The 18,846-nt window shown below is 51.2% G+C and overlaps 2 protein-coding genes across 2 annotated transcripts; one reads left to right on the top strand and one right to left on the bottom strand.

The window, feature by feature from the left end:
• Positions 1–5,244: 5,244 nt before the first annotated feature.
• On the bottom strand, positions 5,245–5,959 carry LOC116878754 (keratin, type II cuticular Hb6-like). The gene is made up of 2 exons (XM_032876508.1): positions 5,750–5,959; positions 5,245–5,508 (listed from the first exon to the last, which is right to left on the bottom strand). Exons 1-2 carry the CDS (start codon positions 5,957–5,959, stop codon positions 5,245–5,247), a joined length of 474 nt encoding a protein of 157 aa, XP_032732399.1.
• Positions 5,960–10,244: 4,285 nt separating this feature from the next.
• LOC116878912 (keratin, type II cuticular Hb1-like) lies at positions 10,245–17,218 on the top strand. The gene is made up of 9 exons (XM_032876728.1): positions 10,245–10,878; positions 13,068–13,276; positions 13,905–13,965; positions 14,896–14,991; positions 15,220–15,384; positions 15,575–15,700; positions 15,921–16,141; positions 16,327–16,358; positions 16,908–17,218. The coding sequence occupies exons 1-9, from the start codon at positions 10,495–10,497 to the stop codon at positions 17,081–17,083; spliced, it is 1,470 nt and encodes a 489-aa protein (XP_032732619.1). The 5' UTR covers positions 10,245–10,494; the 3' UTR covers positions 17,084–17,218.
• The last annotated feature ends 1,628 nt before the right edge of the window (positions 17,219–18,846 follow it).

The raw sequence follows: 18,846 nt of genomic DNA on the forward strand, positions 1-18,846 counted from the left end.
AGGCTCATGACCCTGAGATCGAGACCTGAGCTGAGGTCAAGAGTCTGGCACTCAGGGTGCCTGAGTGGCTCAGTCGGTTAAGCATCTGCCTTTAACTCAGGTCTTGATGTTGGAGTCTGGGAATGGAGCCTCACATAGGCTCTCCGCTCAGCGGGGAGGCTGCTTCTCCCTCTGCCTCTGCCCCTCCCCCTGCTCATGCTCTCTCTCACTCTGTCTCTCTCTCAAATAAATAAAATCTTTAAAAAAAAAAGAATCAGACACTCAACCAACTGAGCCACCCAGGTGTCCCATCATATATTACATTTATATATACTTAACATATTTAATATATTTATATAATATATACACAAAAGAATAGACAAATGATCAATAGAACAAACTAGATAGCCCCTAAATTGACATATATTATGTATTTTATATACATAAAATACATGTTTATAATACATGATGTGTTTTATATATAATGTATGTTGTACCATATCTATATTTATATGCTATACATATTATATATTATACATATGTGTGTGCCTATGTGTGTATGCAATATTATATATTATAATTAAAATATTGTACGTAAAACATACCTGATATGTATATAATATATGCTATATTTTATATATAATATATGTCAATTGAATTTTGAATATGAATGCGATCTAACTCCTCATTTAGTTAGAGCTTCTTTGTTATCTTTCATTTAGTATAATGTTTATATTTCTTTAGATATACGTCTTTCAAACTATCATACGATCTCCCTGATATGAGGAAGTGGAGATGCAACATGGGGTGGTTGGGGGGTAGAAAAAGAATAAATGAAACAAGATGGCATCGGGAGGGAGACAAACCATAAGAGACTCTTAATCTCACAAAACAAACTGAGGGTTGCCAGGGGGGAGGTGATAGGGAAAGGGTGGTTGGGTTATGGACATTGGGGAGGGTATGTGCTATGGTGAGTGCTGTGAAGTGTGTAAGCCTGATGATTCACAGACCTGTACTCCTGGGGCTAAAAATACATTCTATGTTTATAAAAAAATAAAAATAAATTATAAAAAAAATTTTTAAAAAGATACATCTTTCACATATTTGTTAGACTGGGTTTTTAAGTCATTTTATTAATCTTTATTATTGAGAAAAATAACTATTAATATTAATTATTAATAATAAAATAATCAATAAAATAATTAGTATTTCTTATTCTATTCTATTATTAATTTATTGATATAAAAAATACACACTATAAAAGGCACACATATCACACAGTCCGACATGTTTTGACAAAATGCATGCCCCATTTAACCACAACTGAATGAATGTACAGAACATTTTCACCATCTCAGAAAGTTCCCTCTTCTCCCTTTGCAGCCCATCTCCCCACCCCACTCCAGACAACCACTCACCCAATTTCCATCACCATAGGTTCGTATTGCCACTTCTAGAACTTCATTTGAATAGAAGCAAACATTCAGTACGTGCTGTTTTGTGTCTGACTTTTTCACTCAGCACAATGTTTTTAAGGCTCATCCATGTCATTTCTTGAATTAGTAGGTCATTCTTTTGTATGTCTGGGTCATGTTCTGTTGTATAAAAATATCTCAGTTTTGTTTGTCCATCCACCTGTTGTTTCCGATTGGGGGCTATTCTAAATGAAGCCCCTATGAGATTCATGTACTAGTCTCTATGTAAACCTACTTTTCATTTCTTTTGAACAAATTCAAGAGTGGAATTGCTTTGTCCTTTGGTAGTATATGTTTAACTTGATAAGAAATTCCCAAACCATTTGCCGAGGTGACCGTACCATTTCATTCCCCGTGAATGCTCCAGCTGCTCCACACTTAGTATCCTCGGTCTCTTAAATGTTAGCCTTCTCGTGGCTGCTGGATTTTTCTCATAGCAAATTTCCCTGATGACTAATAATGATGAGCAAGCTCCCATGGGGCTTTGGCCCTTAATACATCTTCTTTTGTAGAGTGTTGATTGAAATCTTTTGCCCGTTTTCACTGAATTGTTTGTCTTCCTGTTTTGAGGGGTTAGTTTTTAACATAAACACCTCATGTAATTATTATGTGATTGGATTTGAGTCAGCCATCTTGTTTTTTGTTTCTTATTTGTCTCAGGTGAGACAATTGTCCTCCTCTTCTTTTGTTCCTTTCTGCTTGCTTTTGAGTTAATCAAATACTTTTAAATACTTAACATTATTTATTCTATTAAAATATCTTATTTTGGGGTCACCCAGATGGCTCAGTCGGTTAACTGTCTGCCTTTAACTCATGATCCTAGAATCCTGGGATAAACCCTGCATCAGGCTTCCTGCTGGGCAAGGAGCCTGCTTCTCCCTCTGCTCCTCTGCCTCCCCCCTACTCGAGCTCTCTCTCTTTCTCCTCAGTCTTTCTCTCTCTCAAATAAATAAATAAAATCTTTTTTAAAAAACAAAAATTTTTTAAATGTTTTATTTTTATTTATGATAAAAAATATTTGTTTTTAGTGATTATTCTAGAACTAAAACTATACATCCTTAATTATCAGAGTCTATTTGGAATTAATACTGTGCTACTCCATACTTCATGACAGTGTAATTCATTGGCCCACCTCCCCATCATCTGTGTCATCATTGCCAGATCTTTTCCTTCAACAATGTTATAAACAATATCATTATTTTTGCTTTAAACAGCCAGTTGTCTTCTTGGCCACTACAAGAGTTCTTGGATCAAATATGAAGAGTATTCCTTCAAATATTTTCCCACATCATTCTCACCCTTTTCCTTCTAGAACCCCAAGTATGCATATGACAGATTATTCGATACTGTCCCACAAGTCTCCAAGCTCTGTTAGTTTTTCTTTGATCTTTTCTTTCTGTTGTTCAGATTGGAAAATTTTTACTCATCTGTCTTCAGTATACTGACCCTACCCCCTGACATCTTCAATCTTTCATTAAACCCATTCATTGAACTTTTCATTTCAATGATTATACTTTGCAATTCTGGAATTTCCATTTTGTTCCTCTTTCTAACTTGTCATATCTTCTTGCTAGCTCCATGGTGCATTAAAATATATTTTTTAAGTATATTTTTCAGAACTGTAAGTGACTTATGACAAAAGGGTTTTCCAGAGGTCCTAGTCTGACATTTTGCAAGGAAAGAAGTTCCTGGTGGCATTTTTCAAAGGAAAAAAACAGGTATATTTCTGTGACTCTTTGGGTGGGGAAAATGGTATCAAAGGGTTTGAAGCTGGAGTGTTGGAAAGAACTGGTAGAAAGAGGCTAAGCTGACAAGTGGGCATCAGTACAGGGGGAAACAACGAGGTGATTTCAAGGCATTTTGAATTCCCAAAATCAGTGCAACATTTAAGTGGAGATGCCCTGTGGGAAACTGGAAACCTTAGAGATGAATTCATTTATTCTCTTAACATTTCTCAGGGCCCACTACAAGCGAACACTGAGCCAGACATATTCTGACACTGGAGCATTCCCTCTGGAGCCCTGAGCCATTATAACACCCCTCCTCAGTGTCTCCAACCTTGACACTCACTTGAATAAATAGCTGAAATGACCTTAGCACATTGAATGTCCTCCTAGAAATCCCACCCACCCTTTCCAGGACAGAAAGAATGTACAGAAAGATAAAAAGCATGACAGGAACCATGTGACTTTAAGCACTGACAGCATGGAGGGAAGGAAGACCTAGGAAAGGAAGGGATTAGCAAGAGTTCAGAGGCAGGTCAGGGTGAGGGATGGGAGCTGAGGGACAGTCCTTTTCAGGAGTCAGGCAGCCCAGATTCCTCCAACAGAACATACCATGTGCCTCTCCTCCCAATATCCTTCCTTGGCCTGAGGGAGACAGGAGACAAGGAGGAGGACTCCCACACAACAAGAAATAAGAAGTGGACAGCATGGGAGATGGCCCACGGTGAGATCAAAAGGTTATACCCTACTTCCATGGCGGGTTGAGTAGAGGGCCAACTGGGGTCCTCAGGGAGGGTATGAGGGCTGGGGGCCTGTTGTTCCATCAAGCCCAGCCAGCTTGATACTTTTTAGAGCTGCTGTCACAAACTCCTATCCCACAGCACCTGATGCCACAGGAACGGATGACTGAGAGGTCCCCACGTACAGATCCAGCCGAGAGCTGCTCACACCACAACAGCACAGGGATAGTAAGAAGTCCAAACCATTGGCGGCGGTGTGGAGCTGGTCCCAAACAGCCAGCCTTCACCACCTAGAACCCCTCCCCACCAGCCAAGAGCACCCAGATGGATGGGATGTCTCCTGCTTATCCACCAACAGTAAAGAAAGCCAACAGAAGCTTCCCTGTGGCCTGTTCCCCAGACTCCCACACTTTACTGGGAGTCCACCTTGTGGTTTAATCTTAATCCCTTCTTAATCTATTCTTCTGCCACTGACTTCAAGAAGATCTGCCTGGTGACAACCAAGCTGATGAAACACCTGCTTTAGTCCATCTAACGTCAGTTTAGTGACATCTTGAATGTGGACAAGTGTGCTTGGCCAGGGAGAAAATGTGAGCTTCCTAACAACGGGAAAGTAAGATTTGCACGTCAACAGGCGTGGGATGAGGAACTGGTCCACTCACGACCTGCCATCCAGCTTCTTCTTCGTCACTGTGGGACAAGGAAAGAAGGAAACCCCTTCTCCCTGGGTCTCTCCACCCTCAGAGCTAGAATGTTCTTCCCACTGTCTAATATTTTACACATTTCTAGCCCAACCTTCATGAAGCCGCAGTCAGCCAGGACGGAAGAGATTACACACTGAAATTGGCAAGCACTGTAAAAGGGCATTTTCTTCCCCACAAGAGCTGGTTCTTAAACGTTTACCAGCAAGCCGCTGTCCCTAACGAAATCATACAAGAGGCGTGTTAGAAATCAGGTGGTGTGGGACACCTGGGTGGTTTAGTCGGTTAAGCTCCTGCCTTCAGTTCATGTTACTGTCCCAGGGTCCTGGGATCAAGTCCCGCATCAGCCTCCCTGCTCAGCAGGGAGCCTGGTTCTCCTTCTGCCTGCTGCTCCCCCTGCTTGTGTGCGTTCTCTCTCTGACAAGTAAATAAATAATATCTGAAAGAAAGAAAGAGAGAAAGAGAAAGAAAGAAAAGTAAGGAATAAATAAATAAATCAGGTGGTGGACCTCAGCTAAAACTTTTCTCCTTAGCCTCTCCTCAGGGCTGGGAGGGGCCCTGAAAAGTTTCCAAGATGGCAGCAAAAGAAATGGACAATGGAGAAGTCCTGGAGCAAAACAGTGCATCAGGCCCAGTGAATCTGCCACAGCGGTGAGGGCTGTGCCCACCTGTGCTCCTTGCCTTCCAGCAGCCGCCTGTAGGTGGCGATCTCGATGTCCAGGCCCAGCTTGGAGTTCATCACCTCCTGGTACTCCTTGACCAGGCAGGCCATGTCCTGCTTGGCCTTCTGCAGGGCGGCCTCCAGCTCCACCAGCTTGCAGCGGGCATCGCTCAGAGCAGTCTCGCCCTGTTGCTCAGCCTGGGTCACTGCGGCCTCCAGCTTGGTGTTCTGGGGACCCAGAGGAGAACAAGGTGGGTTATGGCCTGGGTCTCTCTGTCCATTTCCTGTCTCAGCCGTCCCCCAGCTGGGAGCACCCCAAGAGCAGGCCTCTCCCTTTCATCAGCTGAGTCTCCCCCAGGGACTACAACCAGGGACGCTGGTCGTGCAGATGGCCTGGAGCATGAATGGTGAGATCCACTGGGGACACACACTGCCTGCGTGGCCTGGGGAGGCCGCGGGTGACCCTTACCTGGCACTTGGCATTCTCAACCTCGGCCATCAGCCTCTGGATCATGCAGTTGAGCTCGCTGATCGCCTCCTTGGTGCGGCGCAGGGTCTCCCTGTGCCAGATCACCATGGCCTTCATCTCCTTACACTGGGGGGGTGGGGGGTGGGGGAAGCAGAGATGTTCCTGAGGCTCAGGATGCAGTTTCTCACCCACCCAGACACCACAGACCATTGGCAGGTTGTACAGTGCTCAGCCTGTGAGACCATACGTGACAGTCCTGCCCAACCACTATAACCTGAGAGCTGTCTGCCCTCCTGTTGCCGTCCAAGAGATCATAATACATGACAAAAGAGGCCTCATTATTATACACCTGGCTTTCTGCCCACTGCCATGTCTAGGAGACAAGTGTCCTGCGCCCCTCTCCTTACCAGGACTCAGCCTCAGCCTGACTCCATCTGGCAGTGTCATCATGGTTGGCCTAGGTCTCAGTCACAGTGCAGCGCATGTTCAGGTCCCGGCTGTTACTCATCTGGATGATGACCGAGGTGTCCGAGATGTGGACGCGGAGGACCCTCATGTCCTGTGGGGCCAACAGCCATCCACATCACCTATACCATCCAGAGCTAGGTAGAACAAAGCTCACATTCCCCCTTCAGACACACACATATCACAGAGCCACCATATCCAACACCCTCATGTCTGAGACCCCTCTGTCTGTTTCCTCTGTACAAAGGCTGACCTGGGATAGAGTGAACAGGGATGGATGATGGGCCCCTGCTGGTGCTCACCTGTCACACATGGAGCTCGGGAGGGAACACCATCTCCTCCACCAGCCTGCGGGCATCGGCCTCCAGCTCTCCCTCAAGCACATAGGTGCAGTTACCCTCCTGGAAACAGTGTTCAGGTGGTTCCTTGTGGTTGCAGAGATTTTCCAGGGGACCCTATCTCCCCAGTCCAACCCTGGAAATTTTCTTATCCCATTGCCAGCCCTGCAAAGCAAGTCGGAGGCATAGATCCAGAAACCAAGGGATGGAGAACTAAGCTCTCCCTTCTGCTCTAGCAAAACGTAGTATGAGACTTTGGGGAGTTCTTTTATCTCTCTGGGCCTCTCTGTAGAGGAAGATGCAGAGAATTCCTGCCCTGTGGATCTCCTGGGGTGTGAGAAGGAAAATGCCCTTCCATGGGCGGAGATAAAATATGAGCGCATTAACCAAAGGAGAGAGTACTGGGTGCCCCTGAGGGCGGCCACAGGCAAGCCACTCACTTCCTTGATTCTGACAACCCCATTCTCTGCCATGATTCCCAAAGTAACCTCTTCTTCATACTTCCACAGGGAAAGAGCTTTGGTACAGGAGAATTTTTCAGAGATTTGGCTGGTAATGCCAGGGAGGGAAGACCACCCCCAACATGACCTATTCTGCCCCCCCCCTCCCCCAGGATGCCTGAAAGATCCCTCTCACCCACATCCCTAATAGTACATTTCTCTACCTTAAATAAGCATTACTCATTTTAAAGGTCCTGAGTCTTTTTTTTTTATTACTCTAATATAATAAGCTGATTGCCTGAGCTTGGGTCTGGGACGGTGGGTGGAATTAACAGCATGAGCCGTTGAGTGTGAACAGCAGACCAAAGGTGGTCATGGCTTTTCAGCCCTAGTACCCGGCATACTTCTGGAATAGAGTAAGTGCTCAGAACAGGTCCCGGGGATAGATGGATGAGTCAGGAGACAGCCCCTGTCCTGAGGTCATAATGCCATGGAAAGGCTCTTAGCTGGTATGTCAGCTTCTCTTCCTTTCCTGGGTCTGCCTGTCACTGCCTCTAATGCTGATAAAAACACAAAGTGGGTTAACGAAGGAAGACGTTTCCAAGGCCATTTGGTTCGGTGGCTTCCAGTTGTCATATCATGTAACCCCTTCCAAGAAAACAGACCTTCCCCCACCAACTCCCTTCTTGTAGCCCTCCAGCCCCTCCTGCACTTGGTTAGGGGCAGGGGACTGTGTGACACAGCAAGGCGACTGGCCCAGGGACCGTGCAATGTGCAGCCTGAACTGTATCTTTGAGCGGTCCTAAGGGAACTGGATTTGAGGACTCCATTGGGGCGCTAATCCAAGCTGATCCACAGGCTATGGTGAGCCAGGCTAGAAGAGATAAAGCCAGAGGAAGAAGAGGATTCTGACCCCTCCTTCACTGCCCCTCCCTTTTAGAAACCCACACATCTGGGTCCACCTGCCTCACCCAGTAGAGTGACCATGTTGTCACCTTTATGGGCTTGAGGGATATCACAGCCATTTTCCTCTTTTCCGGGGTAATATCGTCGAGATGGGGCTTTAGAAAATCCTACACTCAGGCAACTCTGAGGCCTTGAGAGCATTTCTTCCACAGTTGGGGGCCTGACGTTGCCCAAAAGAATCCAAGTCAGCCAAAGCCTGTGGACTCCACACTTGGTGAGATAATTCAAGAGGGGAAGGGAATCTGGGTTGGGACGGTTTCTTTCAGGGGACCCTGGAAGCTTCGAGGGGGAAAAACATTCCAGGGGATCCATGGGCAAGGCTTCAGAGGACAGGTTTCCAAGGCAACCCATGATAGTTGACCCTTGGCCGGGCGAGGAGACTGTGTATACTCCTACCAAGACACGGCAGTCAACCACACAACCAAAAAGGTATTTGCTCAGCTACTTCATGCCACAGGACCCATGAAGTTTGTGGATGTGGGGGTGGGAGGGTTCCAAATATCCAGATACCCAAAACCCACCACCTGCCTGTTCACCTCCACCCCTTCCTGGGGTCCCTTTAAGATTTCTCATTCCCCACCCAATACAGTGTCTCTCCCAGCTAAACCACAAGTTCAGGGCCACACTCTCTAGACAGTCTCCTTCAAAGGGCTCCCTCTGGAGACATTCTCAGAAGAGTCAGCTCCATCCACCCACCAAAACCCAGAAAGAGGTCCCAACAAGCATTACATAAGGGCCTCCGAAAATCTAATTTAAGTCATCCATGCTTCAAGGTAATTCCATTTCCTCTAGGGAGGGAGACACCACAGGAAGACGTCTCCAATACTTACTACTGTTCCCTGCAGAACACTGGAGTAGGAATGCCTTCTACTGAAGCCATCAGTCCCACCACGGGCCGCCCTAGCTAAAGCTGGGCATGGGAGCACAAGACACCTTGGTCTTGGACTTCACCTTCCACAGAGGACGGCACTGAGGTTGGGATGAAGCCCCTGCGAAGTCAAGGCTAGACCAAAGGCATTCAAGTCCACCAGAGTGTTGGGAAAGACAGCAGAGGGGACCGAGGGGCACTCACCGGAAATAGGGTGCCCAGCAGAGGTGGCCATGATGACTTCTGGAGTTCCAGGATTTAATTACCCTTTGCATAATAACAACTTATATTTAAAAGCAAAGGAAGCTAAGGATGATTTGCATGTTTTTCTTTAATGCTGCCTGCTGAGTTCACATTCTAGTTTCCTCTGTCCGTAATTGGACATATAATTAACTTCCATTATAATGGATCATGGCCTTCTAGAGTTGGTGGCCATGACCAAGCACCAGTGGAGGGGAAGGCTTCGGATTGGGCCTATTGTTCTAAGAGCCCAAAGCCCAACAGTCTGGACTCCTGCCCAGGAGAACTCAACCCCCTCACCCCTACCCCCCCACCCCTCCACCCCCACCAAGCCCCCAAAGACTCAGACCTTCAGAGAGGCCAGTGTGAGAGAGGGCTGAGAGCCTCCTTTCAGATTCTGAATCCCCTCCTCTATAGAGCTTTCTGTGTCTGACCTTAAACAAGTCATTGAACCACTCTGAGCTCACCTTCCCAGTCAGGTAAATGGGCACAATAACTCTGACCTGCGAAGGACGCCCTGAGGGTAAAGATAAGATAATGCATTATAGAGCCCTCACACACTATAGGCACTGGATTGATGCAGGAGAGGGATACAAGAAGCAGTTTAAGGGACTGGGGGATGGGGGCAAGACACACGGAGAGAAGCTATGAGCTCTGAGAAAGAGAGAAGAGAAAGTTCCTGCCCAAAAGGAAACAGGATGAATGGCAAATTAACCGTAGTAGAATAAATAGAACAAACAAATAAATAAACATTTATGGAGCTCTTACTAAGTGCTAGGCAGGGTCCTAAATGCTTTCCTGTCCATTATGTCATTAGGTCCTGCAAACAGCTCGCAGATGATTACTATTTATTATTCCTACTTTGCACATGAGGAAACTGAGGCTCAGGTTATTCACTCGTCCAAGGTCAAGACAAGAATCTGCAGATCAGACTTCCCAGACCCCTCCCGTTGGACACACGCGCGCGCGCAACCGAAGCCATGCAGGGGTGCTCAAGAGACCAAGGCTGCTGGGCGTGCAGGGCGGCGGCGCCGGGCTGGGAACCAAGCGGCACCGGCTGTGCCCGGGGGGGGGGGGGGGGGGGGGTGTGTGCCGGCCCGAGGACAGAGCCGCTGATTCAGCGCCGCCCAGGCCGAGTACCCCCCCGCCCGGTAAGGGGCGCAAATGGGTGCCTGGAGTCCGGGGCGCACGGCCCGCAAACGTGACCGGGCGTTTCTGGGCCCCATAAAGCGCGGGCGGGATGTGAAGCCGTTTTATGGAGGCGGCCCGGCCCGCTTTGATTCCCGCCTCGACTAGGGCGAGGGCCGACCTCCAAGCTCGTAAACGTGTGGGCCGCGCGCTCCCGCGGGGCCGGTGGGCCGCGATATAAGGCGCCGCGCGGGCCCTGGGCTCCAGCCACCCGCCGCAGCCAGAGCCGCCGCCGCAATCATGTCCTGCCTCTCCTCCCGCCTTGGCGCCCCCTGCGGGGTCCGCGCCTTCAGCTGCGCCTCTGCCTGCGGACCCCGGCCAGGCCGCTGCTGCATCACGGCCGCCCCCTACCGCGGAGTCTCCTGCTACCGCGGCCTCACTGGGGGCTTTGGCAGCCGCAGTGTCTGCGGGGGCTTCCGCGCTGGCTCTTGCGGCCGCAGCTTCGGCTACCGCTCTGGAGGCGTGTGTGGACCCAGCCCACCCTGCATCACCACGGTGTCTGTCAATGAGAGCCTCCTCACGCCCCTCAACCTGGAGATCGACCCCAATGCACAGTGCGTGAAGCATGAGGAGAAGGAGCAGATCAAGTGCCTCAACAGCAGGTTTGCTGCCTTCATCGACAAGGTGGGTGTCCTTGATCACACCCTTCCTGAACCCCACCTATGCTAAGACTCAAGCTGGGGCACTGAGGGTAGAGTCAGAGGCAGGAGGGATGTGGCCCAGGTGAACTCCTAGTCTGATGGAGGACATGGGCACACATTCAGGGTACGGACAGACAGAGAGATGAGTATAGGGCAGCAGCTCCTGATTTGATCAAATGAGTATTATATACAGCCTTTGTCCAGACAGGCAGGGTCTCCACAGACAAGGGGGATGTTTTTGCTCACATTCTTGGTGAACGTGGAAGTCCTGGGAGAACCTTGGAATTCCCAGGCCAGTCTCTAGAAATGGGGAATGGGAGCTGCTCATATTGCACGTGGTACATTAAAGCATTAAATAACATTGAAACACCAGATGGGAAAATTCATCTCTTCTCATGCTTGTTTCCTTAAGATTAAATCTCATTAGAGGCTAATAGTCTTCAGTATCTCTCTAATACTGGCTGTTCTTCCACTTGTAATAAAGAGAGAAAGCCTCAGGTTCAGAGCTGCCTAGGACAACAGTTTCAGCTCGAATTAAATGTTTTATGACTTGCTTTTATGTATGCCTAGTGATACTGGTTTTACAACTATGGTGGTAATATAGAGTTAGCCCTTGAATCCCATCTAAGTGTAAATGCTAAGCAAGTCCACTTGCAGATAAATCGTGAGTAAAATCGTACAAGGGGATGGCAAATCCTGGAGTCAGCCTGCAAGTGTTTCATATTTGAGAATCGCTGCCAGCAGACTCGCCCTTTCAGTACACAGAAGATAAGAGAGACAGGGGTACAGGGCAGGGGGCTTGCCCACCAAGGGTGGACTCCAAGCCCACGTTCTCTCCAGCTCTCCAGGTGCTCCAGGGCTAGAGGGTCCAAAGCTTGGGGGCAGCTCTGTGCTCCCCTCCAGAGGAGCTGGTCCATCTCAGTGGGTTCTGCAACCCGAGTGTGCTGACATTCACACCAGGAAAGGCAGCCAGGGAGTGGAGCGTGAACAGTGTCCTGGCCCAGGAACAGGCCATCTGGGCTCCACATGCTGTCTATTCCCTGATCTGCTGGTGTGACACTGGGCAGTCACTCCCCCCTCTTGGCCCCAGTGTTCTCTACACCAGCAGGACTAGGTGCCACACAGTGTATGAGCTGGCCATGACTATGAGATGAGGGGCTAAGGCAGCCACAAGAGTCTCTACCACAGCATGAACCCTATTAGCTAAGACCCACCCTGAAGTGAACCCATATATTATCAGCAGTCCCCTGGTCCCCATTTCTGGAAGTTCAAAGTAGGGAATTCCCAGCCATACTCATCAGGTGGATAGAAGGACACCAAGGCTAAAAAGCAAGGTAATGTCTCAACTCCAGCTAAAAGGTCAGAGCAATGAAACACTGGAGGTGGGGGGCGGGGAGGAGGGATGAGGCTCGTCCTGGTTGCTGGCATCTTCTCTGGCCTGCACGGTGTTTGTTCATCATTGCCTGTCTTCAGTGTGAATGATTTCCAGTAAAGGCCTGCAAGCTTCACTTCCCCACAGTCTTCACCCTCCCCATTTTCCCCATTCGCATCAGCTGCCTGGCCTACAGAAAAGAATGAGCATCCCACACAGGAGTTTAGACCACCTAAGACAGTACCTCCCCCTCCCCCGGACTTCCTCGGGCCCCAGCCATCTTCCTTGCTGAGAGCCTGCCCTCTCTAACCACCCCAGTTAGGTAGCCCTTCCCACCTTGAACTTCCACACAAACAAGTGCTCAGCAACCTCAGCCTGAGTATGGGGAACAGAAGCAAATGAACCATATAGGCCCTGCCCCAGGAGAGCTCATAGTGAAAGACTTTCATCCTCCTCTGTCCTTCCCAACACTGCTTACATTCCTTTCTTCCAGGAAGCCTTCCGTGGTTGTCACTACCTCCCCAGCCCAACAGTAACCCCAGCCCAACAGTAACCCAGCCCATATGCCCCTCAGTTTCTCCCTCAGCCCATCCAGGCCCACCTGAACTGACCCTCACTCGGGCCTAAATAAGAATTCTCCCAGTGCCTTGTCAGGCCAAGAGAGCACAGCAGGAACCCTGCTGTCCACCCCTTTCCTCTGCACAGCTCACTGCTAATTCTGGCTTGACTCCCCCTGCTCCCCAAGGAGGGTCTGGGGATACTGGCTTCTCCCACAGACTTTTCTCCCATTTGCACTCCAGGTGCGCTTCCTGGAGCAGCAGAACAAGCTGCTGGAGACCAAGTGGCAGTTCTACCAGAACCGCAAGTGCTGCGAGAGCAACCTGGAGCCCCTGTTCGAGGGCTACATCGAGACGCTGAGGCGGGAGGCCGAGTGTGTGGAGGCTGACAGCGGGAGGCTGGCCTCAGAGCTCAACCACGTGCAGGAGGTGATGGAGGGCTACAAGAAGAAGTGAGTGCAGCCCGCAGGGTAGTCTCAAGAAACGAAGGGGGATTAAGCCCAAGCAGGATAGATTTGGGTTAGACCACAAGAGGAACGTCCCAATAGGAAGAAGACAGCGACAGGAAGCCTGTGGGGACAAATGCTCTGGGCGTTTACACACTGGAGAGAGTGGAAGCTGCTCCAGCTACCTCGTCCTTATGTGTCTGTTTCATTAATTCATCGAACATTTATTGACATCTACTCTAGGTCCCAGGTGCTGTGCTAGGACCTGAGGTGGGATGGGGGAGGGACGAGGGGCACCAGAACTCCTATGAGGTTCCTGCCCCCACCCCAGGGAGTTACAGTCCAGAAACAGGAGATCTACAGAAAGGTACAGACCACCTCCACACACCCGCCACCAACATCAGGAAAGAGAGTCCCTGAAACCGGAAGTCCCCTGGGTGACACGTTGGATGGAGCTCCCACAAGAAAGGGATGGACAAGTTCCCTTCTGGTCCAGCGATTTTTGATTCTATGACTTCCTCCCAATGATCCAATTCCTGGACTGTGTTTGTCTGGGCCTCCATTCTCTTTTTGTCTCTTCAAATCCCAGCATATTAAGTGTCTAGCCACTGAACCTTGTGCCCTTTATCTCCAGATACGAAGAAGAGGTGGCACTAAGGGCCTCCGCTGAGAATGAATTTGTGGCCCTGAAGAAGGTGAGTGACCCTGGAATACTCATCCCCCAACTCGGAAAGCAGGGCAGAGGCAGGAGGGAATGATCTTCAATTCAGAGAGGCTGAGCGACTTCCCCAGAAGCACATAGAGCAACCCCGCTCTTATTTTCTCCCCCCACCCCCAAAGGGCCCAATCCTCCCAGGGAGGCCCCCAACAGCACAGTACACTGCCTGCTTCAAACAGGGCACTCTCCTCGTCCATCCCATCTGAGATAACTCCCATCTGGCCTATGGCTTCCCACCCGTTCTGCCCTGGGCCTGCCAGAGAGCACACATTCCTAACTATGGTGAGTAAAAGAGCCCATGAGTGCTAGGGGACAGTCACATCCTCAGGCCCCCCAACAGCGGGGAGATGCTGGCCTGAGCAGTGCTATTGTTCCTCACCCCTTACACTTGATCTGCCACAAGTGCCATCACGTGGACCCCCAGGTCCTTCCCACCACCTCCAGAGGAGGAAGGCAGGGATTACTGTGAGGAAACTGAGGCACTGAGGTCAAGGCTTTTGTCCAGAGTTGCCCTGGTTTGGAAGGGGCAGAATTGATCCCTGAGACTTCTTCTGACCACAGACCTAGTTTTCTTTCCCTGAGGTGTCAGGGCAGAGAGGGCTCGGGTACCATTAGAATGGACCCATTTTACACCGGAGCCTAAGTTTCAGTGATAGGGCAAGGTGTGGGTTCTGGAGGGATCATCGCGTAGGTACCAGAGGAAGTGCCTAGAAACCTCACAGTCCCCCTCCCTTACCCAAACCTGCTCCTGACCTTTCTCACGGTATAAAGAACCCCACCAGTTCCAGGATATCAGGCATAAGGAGGGTTTCCAGGGAGTTTTCCCAGCCCAGTGAGTGCTCTCTGGGTGGCAAGAGCTCTGTGTGGCCTTCCCAAAGAGACACCTGTGGCCCCCTCTCCCCTTTAGGATGTGGACTGCGCCTACCTCCGCAAGTCAGACCTGGAGGCCAACGCGGAAGCCCTGACTGAGGAGATTGACTTCCTGCGGCGCCTGTATGAGGAGGTGAGAGGCTGTTGTCCAGGTAGAAACCTGGCAGCCAGCCTGGAAGAGGGGGCCGTGGCCTAGAACTGGAGTTGGCCAGGGATTTGGGCTGGGGCTACAGTCCATGAGGCTATGGTGGGAGCAGGGGCTAGAGACCCAGGAAGGGCTGAGAAGATTGGATCCACACTGGTGTGTAAGGCTAGGGTGTAAATAAGATCCTTCTGTCTTCTCACCCCCCACGGTCTACAGGAGATCCGCGTTCTCCACGCCCACATCTCAGACACCTCGGTCATCGTTAAGATGGACAACAGCCGGGACCTGAACATGGACTGCATTGTGGCCGAGATCAAGGCTCAGTACGACGACATCGCCAGCCGCAGCCGGGCTGAAGCAGAGTCCTGGTACCGCAGCAAGGTGAGGGGCCCAGCTCCCTCTTCCCAGGATTCCAGCAGGAGGGAGGCTGAAAGGGCTCTGGTCTTTATCTATGTGGAATGGACAAGAGAAGGACAGGCAGCTGTCAGCACAGGGTGGCAGATGTGCAAGTTGTGGGGCTCTGTGGGATAACATGTCCTGAGTCTCAGGAGCATCTCTGCTTCCCCCCCAGTGTGAGGAGATGAAGGCCACGGTGATCCGGCACGGGGAGACCCTGCGCCGCACCAAGGAGGAGATCAACGAGCTCAACCGCATGATCCAGAGGCTGACGGCCGAGGTTGAGAATGCCAAGTGCCAGGTAAGGGTCATCCGGGGCCTCCCCAGGTCACACAGGCATGTGTGTCCCCAGTGGATCTCACCATTCATGCTCCAGGCCATCTGCATGACCAGTGTCCCTGGTTGTGGTCCCTGGGGGAGACTCAGCTAATGAAAGGGAGAGGCCTGCTCTTGGGGTGTTCCAGGAAATGGACAGAGGGACCTGGAACCATAACCTACCTTGTTTTCCTCTGGGTCCCCAGAACACCAAGCTGGAGGCCGCAGTGACCCAGTCGGAACAGCAGGGCCAGACGGCTCTGAGCGATGCCCGCTGCAAGCTGGCAGAGCTGGAGGCCGCCCTGCAGAAGGCCAAGCAGGACATGGCCTGCCTGGTCAAGGAGTACCAGGAGGTGATGAACTCCAAGCTGGGCCTGGACATCGAGATCGCCACCTACAGGCGGCTGCTGGAGGGCGAGGAGCTGAGGTGAGTCCCACATCTGTGGGAAGAGCATCTCTTCAGTCTCCCAGAAACTGTGCATGAGCAAGGCGCCTATTTGTGTGTCATTTGCATGTCATTTGCATGTTATTTGCATCAAGCCTATGTGGAGGAGGGGATTTGCAAGGATTGCTCTCCCCAGCTAATTTTTGTCTCTTTGCTCTCCCTCCAAGGTTATGTGAGGGCATTGGTGCTGTGAATGTCTGTAAGTCATCCGTACTGTGGGTTCTGAAATAAGGGCTTGGGTTCCTGTCAGGGAGGAGGGCCAGATCGCAAATATTTCAGGCCTGTGAGCCATCTAGTCTCTGTCTCAACTACTCGACTTCGTCGTTGTAATGTGAAAGCCTTGGCCATAAGCAATACCTAATGAGTACATACGGCTTAGTTCCAATACAATTTTATTTGCAAATAGAGGAGGCCACCACAGGCCATCTTTGAAACCCTGAAAGGCAGGGGGTGGGTGGCAGTGAATAATTATAAGTTAAATTACTATTTATGATAAGTTAAATAGCTATTTTTGCCTATAGGGAGGACCTCGGAGAAGAGTTTATCAAAGATTCTTGAGGCCTGAGTGCATGAAGGGGAAGGAGGGAGGAGGCATGAGGATGTCTGTGGGGAAGGCAGGAATAGAAATGGAGGGAAGGAGATCTGAGCAAGAGAAGGGGGCGCTCTCCAGTAGGCAGGGGCCCCTGGGGACGACTTTGCCTGGGCGGGGGGAGGGGGAGGTGCGGGACTAAGCCCTGTTCTCCTGCAGGTGTCAGCAGCTCCCGCGGCGGGGTCGTCTGCGGGGATCTCTGCGTGTCCGGCTCCCGGCCTGTGACCGGCAGTGCGTGCAGCGCCCCCTGCAGTGGGAACCTGGCGGTGAGCACGGGCATGTGCGCGCCCTGCGGACAGAGGTGCAGCCCCAGCTCCTTGGTGCGGTTCCAGTAGTGCCTCGGGCTTCGTCAACACACTGCTCTCCGAGTTAACAGTCCCTGCCTCCAGCGGTGAGGCCCGCAGCAGCCCAAGTCCCTGGGCTTGAAGCGGAAGGGCTTCCAGACCCAGCCGGCCTGACCTGCCCGAAGTGCAGCCTTATCTTTCTGCATCTCCTCCGCCTTCTCTCCGTCTTCACTCGCGGTTTCTTCCGGGGAGGGCCGGGCTCCCTGCCCAGCTGGCAGCTGCCCTCGTCCTTACCGCCAGTCCCAGGAGTCTAAATACCTGGGTTTCTCGCAGCCTGCGCAGAGATCCCATCCTGACTTGGGCTTTTCTGGGGGGTCTGGCCTGGCAGAAACCTGTGGCTTCAAAGGGACAGACTGGTCCCAATCCCCTAGGCTGTGCACGTCCGTGGGTGCTGCGTCTGTGCCGCTATCCTGCCAGACCTCTCCTGCCTTCCTAACCCTCTAACCCTCAGAGTGACCGAGGCTGCAGCTCCACGGGGACACCGTTTGGTGGCTGCTCTGGCTCCCTCTCCCCTGCGCTTAGTGCTTAGTCTCCGCGGTTCCAATAAAGCTCATGGGTCATACGTAATGTGCTCAGAAAATCTCCCATTTGTGCCTACATAAGTGGGCTTCCAGCCCAGTTTTTCGGAGGCTGACAGAGAAGGTGTTCACAGCCATGATTAGTGGGGGGGAGGGGGGTGAGAAGAGGGTTGTCTCCAAGGCACCCCACCCCTAATGCCTCATTCATACACCTAGAAGACTGCAGGGGGATGGGTGGACAGCCCCAAATGCCCAGCTACCCAGCATGAGGGGGAGTTGGAAAGGAAGGGAGAAGGCCAACAACTGGGAGACTTAGTGGGGGGTAGGGAGTGGGGGCTGGCTCTCTTGCCACCTTTGGTGGGAAACCTTATCACTCATGGCTGGTGGGACACCACTTCCTCCACCTCCCAGTTCCACCTCTACCTGAATATAAGATAATTCCTGGCCATGGGATCAAATATAGACTTCCCCTCCCCCCAGAAACCAACACTCTCTTGATAGCCTCCCACCCCCACCCACCACCAGCACAGCACCATCACCCCCGCGGGTGTCCCAGACACAGAGACTTCCCCACTTCCTCTTCCCCACTATCCATTGTATGTGCTGTTGCCCATCCAGAACAGATATCCCCAACATAGACCACAAAAACACCCCCACACTTACATAGACACACAGATATCCCCCCTTCAGACACCCTGACACACAGACATTCTTACCAAGCAGACAACACACAGACGCCCCTCCCCCTACCAGGGATCCAGATCCCCAGCCCATGGACCTGGCACAAAGCCTCCTGCCAGGGATCTAGACTCTGGAACCTCCTCACCCCACTCCCTCTCCAAAACACACAGACCTCCTCCCATGCCATCACCACCCCTCCCCCAGAATCCCAGACCCAGAAAACCCCCATCAGGGCCCCAGGGCCAGACAGACCCAGCACCAGCAAACGCTGGCTGGCCTGCGAGTTGGCTGGTGTACCTGAAACCCAGGCCTGTGACAACTGAATCTCTGGGGCCTGCTCACGGCCAGGAATGTACTCTGGTGGCACAGGCCGGGTTGCTGTAGTGTCCCAACAGCCCTCCCACTCCCTCAGCAGGAGAGGACTTCAGTGCCCCTCTGTAGCAGAGCCAGACTTCCCTGGGTATTATTTCTGGCTTTCAGGAGAGGAATTGGACTCAGCTCCAGCCCTGGGAGGAGGCCAAGGCCTCACACAGGCTATGAGCCGTGCCCCTTAAA

This window comes from Lontra canadensis, unplaced genomic scaffold (genome assembly GCF_010015895.1).
Source record: "Lontra canadensis isolate GAN:19392208 unplaced genomic scaffold, GSC_riverotter_1.0 scaffold59, whole genome shotgun sequence".
NCBI lineage: Eukaryota > Metazoa > Chordata > Mammalia > Carnivora > Mustelidae > Lontra > Lontra canadensis.